This window comes from Chionomys nivalis, chromosome 6, assembly GCF_950005125.1.
Source record: "Chionomys nivalis chromosome 6, mChiNiv1.1, whole genome shotgun sequence".
Taxonomy (NCBI): Eukaryota; Metazoa; Chordata; class Mammalia; order Rodentia; family Cricetidae; genus Chionomys; species Chionomys nivalis.
In genome coordinates, this window is record NC_080091.1 from 40,550,555 (window position 1) to 40,564,647 (window position 14,093).

Below are 14,093 nucleotides of genomic sequence, written 5' to 3' on the forward strand. Positions count from 1 at the left end.
AAAGCGATGAACCCTTGCCAGGAAGGGCCTGGTAGATACCCAACCAGATTTAGATCCCTGCTCAGTAACTCAAGCGTTTGATGGTATGGGTGTTACTTCAACTCCCTAATCTGTCTCAGCAGTCCTCTCTGGGACTATGGTAATCTTGCCCTTAAGGTCTTCAGCACCACTTGAGTTTTGATGACTTCAGGGAAATGAAACGCCCCTACCAGTGGATAGCCAGACATGGGAGGTTTATTCAGAAAGGATGAGGTAAGCCTCCCTGGGATGTCCGCAGCATGTGTTATTTCTTCTAGCCACCAGAGCAGAGCATCCTTTCTCACCAGAGCAAGTCTTGTGCTTCCCCCTTGCCTGGGAAATGTAGGAGCACAAGACCTGAGCTCCTCCTCTGCCTTACATTGTGGTTGGTGTTTCCAACTTTTCCAAAAAGCATTCTGAAGGAGTTTCTTGAAGAAGGAGCCTAATATTGTGTTGAGAGAAGCCAGGGTGAGTATATGGCTATGGAGTTAGACAGGTTCTGTGGAGGTACACCTGGTGTTCATGTGAGGTGGTATACCTCAGCCAAGTCTGGAAGACCCACTTGGGTAGCCCAGGGAAGGCTTATGGGCAGAGGTGGGCCCAGCACTGGAGAATCGCAGACCTTCCTGGAATTCACACACATCCTTGGCCCTGAAGCCTGAGGCTCCTCTCCCTAACTGTCTGTCTCCATATTGTGGTCTTGGAGGGAATGCCTATTTCACTTCAAGCTGGGGGGGGGGGTGAATGAAGAGGGGAGGGCTGTCTACAAAGGCAATGAGTCAAAGGTTAAGAGTCTGGGCTCCTCAATGGTATGTGATGGCAATGTCCAGCATTGCAGCCCAAGCACCTAGCTAGGCTTTTATCCCAGGAATTGCTGGAACAGGCCAGTTCTAAGTAAGGTAGGTCATAACTCCTCTCATTACCCACCACTGAGGTAGGCCGCACCTCACTCACCTCCCAGAGCAGTCCAAGCTCCTTAATGCGCCAAGACTCCCTAGACTGGGCCCTACTACCTCTTGGTTAAGGCCACTGCCACATACATGTGCACACATTTTGCATTATTCCAGGTCTTTGTCAAGTCTCCAACCCCTAAATTCTTCCCTCTAGTACAGGCTCAGTTCACAACCCCTTGTTTTAAAAGTTACCTGGCATCCCACCATAGTGCCTACCTTCTGCTCTGGCCTCTATTCATATAGGCTGAGGTTGGCTGCCATCACCCTAGTTGAGCCTGGTTTCCTACTACCTGAACTGTTTTCATAAATACAAGTTTCAGGTTAGCCCCAGTCTCATTATTTAGAGGGGAAACAGACCCAGAGAGCCTAAGTAGGTCTCACCAGCTCACAGCAGGCCAGTCTTGGCCCGATTTCTTCTGACTGGCCTCTAAGGGACACTTGCTAAAGCTGACCTGCCCCCTTTCCCTTCAGGTGCTACTGAGGGCCTAGTTCTCAGCCTTCTGCCTTCTCATCCTGTGACAACTGAGGGTCCTAGCAGGCCATGCAGCTGTGCCAAGGTATGGAACTCTGCCCTCAAAGGAGAAGCTGGGGCTTGGACAAACTGGTTTGTTCATCCCAGTTCATTCTTGTCCTTGGAAGCCAGGCAAGGACTCTGCTCTAGGAGGTTTCCCCAGAGGCCACTTTGTCCTGGGGCTTCTGATGCCTACATGCCTGAGAAGATGTGGTGGGAACCCCTTTATCTTAGGAAGGTTCCACCTAAAGTGTTGTATGACTATGGAGTAGCTCCTGCCAGGCTGGCTCTGCTGCCTCCTATATCCTGGAACTTGGGCAAGCAGCTGGTATAGATGTTTCCTCTGTAGCCATATGACTGTAGGACCCTGAGTAATGGCAGAAGAATCCATTAGCCAACAGTTAGCCCCTGGCCAGGCTTTGAATTCTTCTCCAGAGGCTCTAAGGAGATTTGTGGGAGGGGCTAGGAGATGGAAGACTGGGACCCTATGACCATCCTACCTCCCATATCCCTAAAGGTCATGACTCTTTGGCCAGCATTTTGCTAACTCCTGTTATTTTAGTACAGGGATGAAGAAACTGAGGTTGGGGCCCATTGCTAAGGTCACAGAGTCAGAGATTGAAAGTCTAGCAGCTTGTAGCTGGACGTGGTGACACATATTTTTAATCCCAGTACAGAGACAGGTAGATCTCTAAATTCAAGGCCAGCCTGATAACACAGAGTTCTTGCGCCCCTGGTCATACTTGTCTTTCCCTGGAGGTGCTGTCTGTGGAATCCTGGCCAGGAAAGGCAATAGGGCAGGTACCTAATTGCCACACCCCACAAGGATCAATCTTTGAGCCTAAAACCTAAAGTGCCTTCCTGGAGGAGGCACCTTCTGAGTTGGGAGCTCAGAGAACCAGACCCAGTTCCTATACTCAGCACTAGGGGGCAGCAGCAGACCAGTAGTGTGTCTGGCAGGACCAATATCTGACATTGGCAGTGAGAGTGCTACAGTGAGTGCCCCTTTAGGAGAAATGGGACAATCAAGGGTCTCTGCAAACAAAGCTCCACAGAAGGAAGAATGTCTCTGGGTGACTCTCGGGGGCCAGAGGGAAAGGAGTTTGGCCAGTACCCAGTAGCTTTAGCAAGACCAGACATTGACCTGAACCTATGAAGTAATACAGCAAGACTTCCAGGGGCTTCTGTTTCCCTCCCATTTTAAATTTTGGACTGGAGTTCAGGTCACTCCCCTGCCACCCAACAAGGTCCTAACTGTGCTCCTTACAATGGACACAGGAAACCCAGAGAGACTCTTTTCTCCAGGCTGAGCTCTTCCTGTCTTTGGTCTGTCAGGGGACAGACAGGCTGATAGATATTCTTCCTCTGTTGGTCAGAGAGTATGAGCCTAGTTGCTTAGGGCCCAGGCAAGACCCGGTATCCACCACAGCCTGTGCAGCTGAGGGCCTTAGGTCCCACGGAGTCGCATTTTGTCCTCACCAGCCAGATATTAGGTGTTGATGCTCTGTGATGGCCTTCCCTCTGCAGACTCCACATTCTCCACCCCTGCCCTCCTGTTGACTCCTCAGCCTGAGGGTCCTGCCTAGCCCTGTGAGCATATTAATCCCCCACCTTGAGATTTTTTTGCCTGTCCCCACCTCAGCATTGACATTGTCCTTTGTCCACTGCCAATTTTCTCTGATGGGCCTCCTCATCTCAGCTCCATCAGCGCTGTGCTCCTGCTTCCAGCCATGGTGAAGGTCGATGTCTGTGTCCTTCTGGCCTGCATGGCTAGGTCAGGCCTAGTTCTAACTAGCCTGGCTTCCTAACACCCACACAACCTGAGACCCAGGGTGTTTGGTGAGTGGAACAAGAGAAGCAAAGAGGTGATGATGAGGCCCAATCTCAGTAAAGCTTGATAGGCCTCCTAGAGGGAGTGACCTCTCAGCAAGGACCCCACCACCCCTGCCGTCATAAAGACAGCACTGGGAACCCCATCTCCCTTGTGACCCTGCACCTTGGGTCTCAGCACACTACCCATCTGGGGCCTCCTTGGACTCTGGCCTGTATGAACCAGGTGAGGCTGAGGGGGGGTTGCTTGGGTCCCCCATGCAGAAGCCTTTCAGGCACAGCTGGAGCAAGTCTCTTCTGAGGCCTCGAGGGCCAGCAGGGTGGGAGGAGGGCTGGGAGCCACAGTGGGTTTGGGCACAGCCTCTCACTGCAATATTGATGGCCCGTCAGTGCAGCCCTGATTCCTGTGCTTTCAGTTAAAAGGTTTCTGTTGTTGTAGCTTATGCAGTTGCTCTGTTGCTATGGAAACATGACATCAAAATGACGTTTCCCGTTTAAAAGCTTTTAACTAAATTCCTGCCTGTCAGATGTAGGCCCCATTTTGAGCGTGGAGCTGCCTCGAGCAAGCGAGTGAATGAGCGCACTGCCTCTCTCCCATGGTGCGTTGGCCAGGCCTGAGGCCCTGCCTGACTGCCATCCTTAACCCTGCAGGTGCCTCCAGCATGGCAGCAGCCGAAGTACCCAGCTACCTTGTGTCTCCTCAGACGGAGAAGCACCGGCGGGCCCGCAACTGGACAGATGCGGAGATGCGTGGCCTCATGCTGGTCTGGGAGGAGTTCTTCGATGAGCTCAAGCAGACCAAGCGCAATGCCAAGGTATACGAGAAGATGGCCAGCAAGCTCTTCGAGATGACCGGGGAGCGCCGACTAGGCGAGGAGATCAAGATCAAAATCACCAACATGACCTTCCAGTACAGGTGGGCACGCAGGTTGGTTATGGGAGGGTCCAGGCAGGTTGCTCTACTCTTGCCCACTTCGTGTTGTGAGTCAGGGAGGGTGTGTGTGGCCTGGGCTGGATGGTCTATTGGGCAAGATGGCCTTCTAAAACCATTTATTCAGCCTCCTATTGGGAATAAGGGGAAACTGAGGTCCACAAGCAGGAAAGTGGTCCTGAGCTCTCAAGTGGCAAGTCTGGGAATGTCAATTCAACTTCCTGGGACTGGGGCTGGAGCTGTCCCATCATGAGGATGGTTTCAAGGTTGGCATTAGACCTGCCTCTTCCTGCCGTGACACCGCAGAGGTGGGTGTTAGACAGGCAGCACCAGACCTGAAGGCCTGCTTCCTGGGCGGGGCTCCAGGGGACCAGCTGGTCTTGGCTCCGCCTGCCTCACTGATCACAGCACCCAAGTTGGGCTTGGTGCCGTTTAAAGGAAATGGAAGCTATAGTGAAAGAGGAAGCTGACTCCCAGGCCTGGCTGATCTCCATACCCTGAGACTGAGTGCCAAGTGAGCCCCTGCCATGTGCCTAAGGCCAACCTCAGGGTTGGTGAGAGGGCTGTTTAGGGTGCTTCCTAGACAGCACAAAACGCTGACCTGAGGACTCCCCATACAGGTCTCTGACTTTGCTACATCTCAGTTTTAGACAGTCTTAGCATGCAGCTGAAGGAGAGCCTGGAGGGAACTGATACTAAGACCTGAAATGCCTCTGGCATCCAGGAGGGAACAGCTGTGGTGGGCCTGACCTATCTGGAAGAGTCAAATGCAGGTCAGGGATCGTGGATGGGGTGGGGATTGTGGGCTTTGGAGGCATTGAGAAAATAGTGGGTGGGATGAAGGACATGGTATAAAGTGAAGGTCGTGTGCAGGAGGCATCACTGTAGGAGTTGGAGAATGTCGAGGGAGGACAGTTGTTAAGAGTACTTCCCCAAAAGACAGGCTCAACAGGCTGGGTCTAAGGGCCTGTTCGGGAGGGAGATGCTATCCCAAGAGACTCTCAAACATACTAGTAGTTCATCTGGTGAGTTGGACAGATGGGAGGCTGGTGCAGAACTTACCATAGGAATAGCTGTGTGGTGCTCAGCCAGACTCCATAGAAGATAGGTACCTTCATAGGTGAAGAGATACCCCAAGAAAGAGAAGGGAACCTTGCCTGGCCCATGAATCCCGTGCCCTAGGAGACATGGAGGTCCAACAAGACCTTGGACAGTCCATGAAGCCCTGAAACTCCATTTCTGACTGCTGATTTAACTTCTAAGGGTCATGGAAGGAGTGAAAGGGTCTTAAGCCTTGCCTGTCCATGGCTCATTCTGACTCCAGTGCTGTCCCCAGCAGAGCCTATGAGCCAAAACCTGTAGCTCCAGCAGCTGCTTGGACTTGCTGGCCTCAGAGTTATTTAGTAACTGATGTTAAATTTCAGCCTTTCTTTTGAAGAGAGAGCTGAGAGGCAAGTCTAGTGCCCTCAGGAGTAGGCATGAACAGTCGGAGATAGCAGCCATGGCCTGGCTTACTCACTCTCCATACCTGTTCCAGTTCTGGGTAATGAAGGGGTTTCTGGGGGAGGTGGGAGACTCTACTGGCTGTTTCCTTAGCCTCTTTGACTTAGTGGCTCACAGTGTCTAACTGGGTTATTCATTATTTATCTTGAAAGCCTCCCTTAGTGTCCTAGGGGAGGTATTCTGTCTCCGTTCCTAGAGGTGGTTGTAATCCAGGAAGACCAGGGAGATGATGATGCATGGGAGGGACAGCCATTGCAGTCTGGGAGCAGGAGGCATAGCACTTCAGTGTATGAATCACATACAGACAATGGCTCCTCAAGCCAACCAGTTCTTTATCTATCTCTTCCTAACCCCTCATGGCAGAGTCTTTTCTTTTTACACGAGCTGTCTATATATTAAGTTTTTAGCATATAGAAAATCTGAACAGGTAGCTAGGTTTCATGGAATGTAATTTGTTAAAATACCACATGGAGCCTCCTCACTGGAGACAGGCTTTCCCCATTTCTCCAAGGAGTGGGCTGGCTTACGTGGAACAGAGAAAACTGGGGAGGGGGTTCTCTGGAAAGGAAGAACTGGGTAGAAGGCTGCCATGGCCCCAGGGGGCTTGATGGTTACCATGCTCTTCATCCAGAGCGGTCTGTGCTCTGTCCTGTGTAACTTGTCTCTGCTTTCTCATGCCGTCACGCCATGGGGATGCTATTCCCTAAGGCTAACCTCTGCTGTGACTGACCACAGCCTATCCTGAGAAGCAGCCCCTGTCATTGGCTATGCCTGTATTGGGGGCTCATTTAACCAGCTCTCTATCTTCAGGGACCACTGGGACTAGGGTCAGCCCAAGCGGAGAACCCTGTATGGGCCCAAGGTGGCCCTGAGGGCTGAAATGCTCCCGCCTACCCTGCCTATAGTCTCTTTCTATGAAGACCAGAACTATCTAGCCAGCGTGTGTCCTGTCTCCCCAGTCTTCCTTCCCTTCCTTCCCAGGGGATGGTCAAGGACAAGGATGTGACAGTCCTCTCAGTGAGACAGGATCCATCCATGGGAAAAGTTAGGGCATAGGGTCTTGAGGGCATTGGCCACACTGATCTGACCTTCGACCTTGACACAGAAGAGAGGGGATGTCAGTCACTGTGAGATGACACTGACCACCCAGCCCCATAGACTCTGGGCAGGCTGTGGGTTTGAGAGCTAAGTCAGACTGAGCGCAGGGCTGGAATGGTAGCAGCATTACAGTGATACGGCATAACATACCTTCCTGGTAGGTTCAGCTGAGGACACTGTTGGAGCCTGGCCTTTGTTTACCAGGCATTATTTTATAAAACCTTCCCTGTAGCTTTATGAGGGGTTCACTTTTCCCATCTCTATTTTACTAATGTAAAACATGAAGGCTCAGAGAGGTTAATGAACCTGTCCAAGATCACACTGTGTGTGCAAGATACAGGCTCAGAGCTATGAGTGTTGTTTTTCTGCGGCCTGCTGTTACTTCTCCTGGAGGCATCTTTGTAGAATACAAGTGCTGCATGGCAATTTCTTCTATGTTGTCATCTCATACACAGTCTCATCACTGCAGGCTAACTTATATAAAAAGCACTCGGTTCATTGCAGTTGAGTTTAGAACCCACAGAAGAGAAGAGACCACAGGAACCAGCCCCAAGCTCCCAGCACCTATGGGTGTCCTTGCTCATGCTTGGGTTTCCAGTGCTGACCAAGAGTGGCTCCCGCCTGTGTCAGCATGACTCCCCCTGGGGACCTAGACCCCTTGTGTGCCATGCTGCCCAGGGGCCAGGCAGGACAGGCTGCACCTGCTGTTTCTCACCTTGGCTCTTGTGTCTCTCGTTTCAGGAAATTAAAATGCATGACAGATAGCGAGTCCGTCCCGCCGGACTGGCCCTATTACCTAGCCATTGATAGGATTCTGGCCAAGGTCCCTGAGTCCTGTGAGGGCAAACTGCCGGATGGCCAGCAGCCGGGGCCCTCCACGTCCCAGACCGAGGCGTCCCTGTCACCGTCTGCTAAGTCCACCCCTCTGTACTTACCGTATACCCAGTGCTCCTATGAAGGCCGCTTCGAGGACGATCGCTCCGACAGCTCCTCCAGCTTACTGTCCCTTAAGTTCAGGTAGTGTGCGTTCGCCCTTCCTCTCTTGACCCAGCACTGCCTTGGCAACTCCACCCCCTGCACCATCCCTGAATGGGGCCAAGGCTCCAATGCTCGGAGCTAGGGACTAGCAGTGGCACAGTGGCATGCTGTGGTGTCCTCTGCCCTGACTGGCTGTACAGGCCATAGCTGTGTGCCTTGCCCAGGGCCAGGGCAGCATCAGGGCAGCAAGTGCTCTAGTGCCAGGGGACAGGTGGGGCTGGTCCAAGGCTCCATCACCTCTTACCTGCATGGAAAGTTCTTTGACCTCTCTGACCTCTGTCTCCCACTATAAATGAGGATAAATCAGCATGTCTTGAGGAGAGAAGACACAGGGACAGGCACCAAGCATGCCCTCCCTGTCTGTCAAGCCCCAACATGGGCCCCGCCTCAGTAACAGGTCCTCTCAACATGGAGATTTAGGTCTGCACCTCCCGAGCAGTGTGTGGGCCATGTGTTCTCTGTCTTCTCTCCCATCACACTGTAGGCCTGTGTTGGCTACACGCCTGTGCCTGTCAGACACTCATAGACCCTGTTAGAGTTGGGGGACAAGTAGGAGACACTCTGTGGCTTTGGGCTGTGGAGTCCAGAGCAGACACTTCTGAGGAGGAGATGTTTAGGGTGGGTTTCCAAGGTAAAAGAGGAGTCAAGCAGTTGAAGAAACTAGGAAATGTGGCTTTGAGTTATGGGCCTTCAAGCCTGTCTCACAGTAGGTAGGGTAGGGAAGGTGTCTCCTTGGCGGCCTCTGAACCTAATGTCCCTGGGGGTGATTTTGATTAATTTATCCAGAAAGCCCTTCCCTAGAGGGAATTTCTCATTCATGGGCCCAGACAAAAATCTGTCTTTACTAGAGCCAGGCCAAGCTAGCAGAGAAGCCTGAGATTTATGGCCAATTGTTCCCATGGCTTACCGAGCCGTTTCCAGGCACAGCAGCCTGGGGCTCTGTCCCCAAGACTGACTGATCACCCACTTTGCTCAGGACACAAAGCACAGGAAAGGCACTGGTGGCTACCAGAATAGGCCTTGGGGTGTGGGGATCCAGTGGCTTTGACAACTCCCTGCTGTCCAACAGGGTTTTTTAGACTGGCAGAGAGCAACCATGGGGCCTCTCCTGAGGAGGAACCCAGCTGTTCTCTCTCTCTCTCTCTCTCTCTCTCTCTCTCTCTCTCTCTCTCTCTCTCTCTCACACACACACACACACACACACACACACACACACACATACCACCCCACGAAAGGCATACTTGGAGACCAGGTTCAGGATAGGCCTTCATTCTGAACCCATTTCTTTGTCTGTCAAAGGTCAGTGGGGGCTTCAGACTTCACTTTCCTTAAGAGTACCAAGTACCACACTGCCCAGCATCTTCCTTCCCAGCCTTGCTGCTCCCTGGAGTGGGCTCTTCACCCTTGAGCACCTTCCTCCAGCTCAGTGGGTTTGGGGTGCTGTCAGGGCTGTGTGCCCACACAGTTCATACTCTGGAATGTGGATGGTCCTGGAGCTGCCTGCCTGCTCCTCCTGCAAGCCAGCACTGGCTGTTACCTGCTGCTCTGTGTGCTCTGTAAGCCCCAAGACCTCCTCTGGGGTTCATGGGGCCTCAGTGTCCTAGTTTGTCCGGGCGGGTGTTTGGGAAGGTCTGATCGCCCCCATGTCCCAGGCCCTTTGACCAGCTCATGTCTCCCTCACAGGTCAGAGGAACGTCCTGTGAAGAAGCGCAAGGTCCGGAGCTGTCACCTACAGAAAAAGAAGCTGCGGCTGCTGGAAGCCATGCTGGAGGAACAGCGCCGGCTGAGCCGTGCCATGGAGGAGACATGCCGAGAGGTGCGCCGTGTGCTGGACCAGCAGAACATCCTGCAGGTTCAGAGTCTGCAGCTTCAGGAGCGCATGATGAGCTTGCTGGAGAAGATCATCGCCAAGTCCAATGTCTAGGCCATGGAAAGGATGCCAGGTGCCACACAGTCCTGTCTGGAGGCACACCCAGGCTCAGGGCCCTGCCCACCCGGCAGGATTCCGGAAAGGGGACAGGCTTCAATCTGACCTCTGTGCTTCTCTGAAGGGCTTTCTAGGACCCCAGTGGCCCTATGAGACCTTGGAGCCCCAGCCCCAGCATTAATGCCAGGGACCGACCCTAGGGCAGCTGCTAGTGAGAAGATCCCAGAATCCACTCTCCAGTATAGTCACTACCATGATACTTGAAACGGCTTTTGATATTAAATATACTTTCCATTGTTGCCTGGAAGCCGACTTTGCTCTCTCTGATGTGAAGGGGAAAGGGAAGTGCTGACTGGGACAGTTCTCCTCTGTACACAAAAGCAAATGCCATAGGTCAGGGGCAGGTTGTCGGGTCTTTCTTCCACAGGATCTGTAGCATCAACCCTAACTACCCAGCTATCAGAGTACTAACCCAACACAGTCACCCCTTAGTAGCTTCACATGAGCACAGGGTCCATGCCGACCCACCTTGTTGATCTGGCTCCTGGTAGCAGCGGCAAGCGAACTGAGGCACAGGGCTCAGCAGAGAAATAGTAACCAATGACAGAGAGTGCTGAAGGGAAAGGTTGGGCCTGTGACAGAAGAAACCAGATTCAGGCAGAGCTAGGAAGAACACCCCCACACAGAGAACTACCTTTGCAAGCACCCAGGGGAAACTGTTGCCAGCAGCCAGGTCAGCCAGAGCCATGCACTTCTGGAGGAAGTTTGTGTTTTCTCTAAGCTTTTTGTGAGTGTTTCAGCCCGGCCTCTGAGAAGGCATGCAATGGCCATCTTGCCTCTGTCATCTTACCATGTGAAAGATTCTTCCCAGGACCGCCTCTGCTGAATAGCCATAGTACCTTTGACCAGGCCTTGACTTTTCACCAAGGCCAGAGGGGAGACTGGAAGCAAGCCTGTCTGATTCACCCCTTGGGCCCAGGCCACTTGCAGTTCCAGAGGACCAGATTCAGTGGAGCTGGGTTAGCTGCTTATGTGTTTCAGTTTTCCCAGAGACTTAGAGTATACTTCTGAGGTCAGGGGTAATAGCAAGGTTTCCCCATGCAGCTGCCAATCATCCTGAGGTGAGAGTACCAGCTATACTGACTCTTCAGTAACAGTCAGCCAGGCATGAGGGGTGGGGAGGGGCTACGAGTCTGTGTCACCAGATGATGTGGCGCCCTACCCCAGGCTACCTATGGGAGGGGCTGCATGCCCTATGCAGCTGAGACAGAATAGCAAGCACGATCTACCTTGATCTGAGGTCCTCTGAGCTCTCAGTCCCTCTGCCCCGCATAGGTCTCCTGAGTCCATGTCCCGTCGGCTCTGCGTTTTGCTAGCAACCTCAGGCAGTGGGAAACATTCACACAGTGGTACAGATGGAGCACCTGTCAGTCTGTGGTGTAGACTAAGCAAAGCGCCAGCTGTCTGTGTGCTGTCCCTGTACCCTTAACAAGGAAGAGATCAAATAGTTGGTTCTTAGGCACCAGTGCAAGTAACTACAGCTCTCTCCTGAAAAGCAGTTGGGTGGCTCCAGGAAGACAGAGAACTCAGGGGCATGTGGTACGTGAGAGCCAAGTTGGGAGCCTGACCTCCTTCTGCCTCCCAGAATTCATCTGCAGCCATAGTTGCTGGGGACTCCAGCATGGACACTCAGTGATCTGCTGACATACATCTGCCTGTCCTCATTTGTGGGTCATGGTGGCTAAGCTGCCATGAAGCTCCTGAGCCTCAAAAAATGGGGGGTCTATCCTTCTAGAAGAGACAGTAGTGCTGTCTGAGAGGCTGCTGGAGGGGAGCACTGGACACTGTGTCTTGGCGCTCCATAGGAGGGGACAGAATGAAGGTCAGGAGGCAGCCAGTGACTTCATGGCTAGATCCCATATTCCAGAATCACAGCGGCGGTACACTGCTATCTCAGTACTCCTGTCAGTTAGCATCTTTGCATTCTGCATGCAGAGGCAGCCTCTGTCTGAGCAGTCAGGGACTTGTTTGTTTGTCCCCTCGAGGTTAGATGGGACTCATCTTTTGAACACCTGAGGTTGACCAAAGGTTCTACAATGTGTCATTGAGGACTTTCTGGTTTTTTCTTTAGCTATTGAGTTGTTTGAGGAGTAAAATAACTCTATTAGTAAATGCTAAAATATCTGATCTGGTTCAGCAAAACATGAACACAGGAGCCAGGCAAGTGCTTTCGCCATCACAACCTGATCCTCTGCCATCTAGAACAAGACACTGGTCAACAAACAAAGCTAAGGGACGGGATGAAGACATGACAGTTCCCTTTATCTTCAGATACTACTTTTTATGATCCCGAAAACCAAATACACAGACCCTCGAGAGCTTCAACCTAAACGTATTAAAATTGACAATGAGAAAAGAGTCCACGCAACTGAAACCAGGGTAGTAGACTGCCCAGGAGTGGATCTAGCCAGAAAGATGGAGAAAGACTGGCAAAGATAGACCGTGTCACTGAAGGATGCGAAACTCCCCAAGTGTGGGAGCTGAGTGCACCACAGAAGCTCCAGCCTCCCCAGTTTAGTCGTTTGATCCCACTATGTTTCTAGCAGAACTGCTGATTTTGTTTTGAAATGACAAAATTATGTTTAAATTCATGTGAAACAAAGAATGGGGCCAAAGGTGGGAAGATGTTCTCCGTAGCCTGCAGAGCTGGGACGTGCAGGCACATTGGGAGCCTTCAGGTTACCTCCTGTGGTGATACTAATGAGAAATGTCACCTGTATTCTCAGACATTTGAATATTCAGTCTCCAGGTGGTGGCACTGTTTGGGGCAGCTTCAGCGTGTGACCTTGCTGGATGAGGTGCCACTGGAGGCGGGCTGGGAGAATTTAAAAGACTTGTGTGAGTCCTAGTGAGCTCTGTACTTCCTGCTTGTGGTTCAAGATAGGAGCTCTCAACTGTCCCTGCTACCATGCCTGTCTGCTGCTCTTCTTCCCTGCTATGATGATGATGGACTCTCATCCGTCTGGAACTATAAACCCAAACAAACTCTTCCTTCTATAGGTGGCTTCGGTCATGGTGGTTTATAACGGCAGCAGGGAAGTAACTGGTAGGCATCACCACATGTGGGACTGGCCGGGAGTCTGATGGACTCAGAGACCGGGAAGAGCCTCGACTCCCACAGTGTCTGAAGGGATTGTGACAGCCTCATCAGTGATCATCTGAGGAGATGTTCCTTTCCATGCAGCAGCTCCATACTCACACGGTACCTCAGCAGGGCGGCTCAGCATGTCATCCGAGCACGGGAGAGCTCTGGGGGACCCTAGTGACTAAGAGAAGTGAGAAGCAATGGATTCCAGAAAACTTTAAAGAGTTCCAACCAGCAACACCAGTACCTCTAGAAAACCTTATTTAAAAATTAAACTTTAGGGGCTGGAGAGATGGCTCAGTGGTTAAGAGCACTAACTGCTCTTCCATAAGACCAGGGTTCAATTCCCAGCACCCACATGGCAGCTCACAACTGTCTATAATTTCAGTTCCAGGTGATCCAACACCCATGGCAAAACACCAATGCACATAAAATAATTTTTAAAAACTTTAGACATATAAAAATGTTATTTATTTCAGAACAATAAACCCATTAAATATTACTGTCAGGACCAGTTGTATTAAAATGTATTTTCCAAAAGAAGGTTTCAGCAAGAAAAGTGGCATTGTTTTATATTTGTATAAATCTTTGGCTTACAGGAACCAGCAAGGGTTCCTCAGGTACCTGTGTACTCTGCTGCCAGCAGAGTTTTTGGTTGTTAAATGCAGGATTCTATTCAGAAAGTCCAACCTCACAGGAAGTTACCTGAAAAAAAAGAGATATTTAAAGAACAATTCAGTGTGGCTGCTTTGACTTTGTCCTACCTCAAACTTGAGGAGTGGGGAGATAGGGTTTTGTTTTGTTTTTTTCTGGACCTGGGGATTTAACCAAGGGTCTCCTGCATACGAGGCAAATGTTCCTCCATTCAGCCACCTACCCCAAAGCCCCAACCTTTCCTTGTGTCTCATCTTATGCCTCACTGGCTCTTTATCCTTCTGTGTTTGTGTACCCAGTAGGCATTTGGAAACATTTTTGGAAAATATTGTGCCTAGAGTGATACAAGTATTCCTATTGTTACAACATGCCATCAGTCAGATACCAGAGAGTCACCTTTGTCCAGTCACTAAGAATTGTAGATGGAAGTTTCTGTCCTGCCTGGTCCCACAGCATTCAGTCCCAAAGAAACACACAGAGGCTTA

The 14,093-nt window shown here is 51.4% G+C and overlaps 1 protein-coding gene across 1 annotated transcript; it reads left to right on the forward strand.

The window, feature by feature from the left end:
• Positions 1–3,908: 3,908 nt before the first annotated feature.
• On the forward strand, positions 3,909–9,852 carry Msantd1 (Myb/SANT DNA binding domain containing 1). The gene is made up of 3 exons (XM_057773012.1): positions 3,909–4,228; positions 7,586–7,861; positions 9,566–9,852. The coding sequence occupies exons 1-3, from the start codon at positions 3,909–3,911 to the stop codon at positions 9,804–9,806; spliced, it is 837 nt and encodes a 278-aa protein (XP_057628995.1). The 3' UTR covers positions 9,807–9,852.
• Positions 9,853–14,093: the final 4,241 nt, after the last annotated feature.

Excerpts from the sequence above, each read along its gene's own strand:
- Msantd1 (XM_057773012.1), top strand. The coding sequence starts at position 3,909 with ATGGTGCGTTGGCCAGGCCTGAGGCCCTGCCTGACTGCCATCCTTAAC. Across the intron at positions 4,229-7,585 it reads AACATGACCTTCCAGTACAG|GAAATTAAAATGCATGACAG; the intron begins GTGGGCACGCAG and ends CTCTCGTTTCAG. Across the intron at positions 7,862-9,565 it reads TTACTGTCCCTTAAGTTCAG|GTCAGAGGAACGTCCTGTGA; the intron begins GTAGTGTGCGTT and ends TCTCCCTCACAG.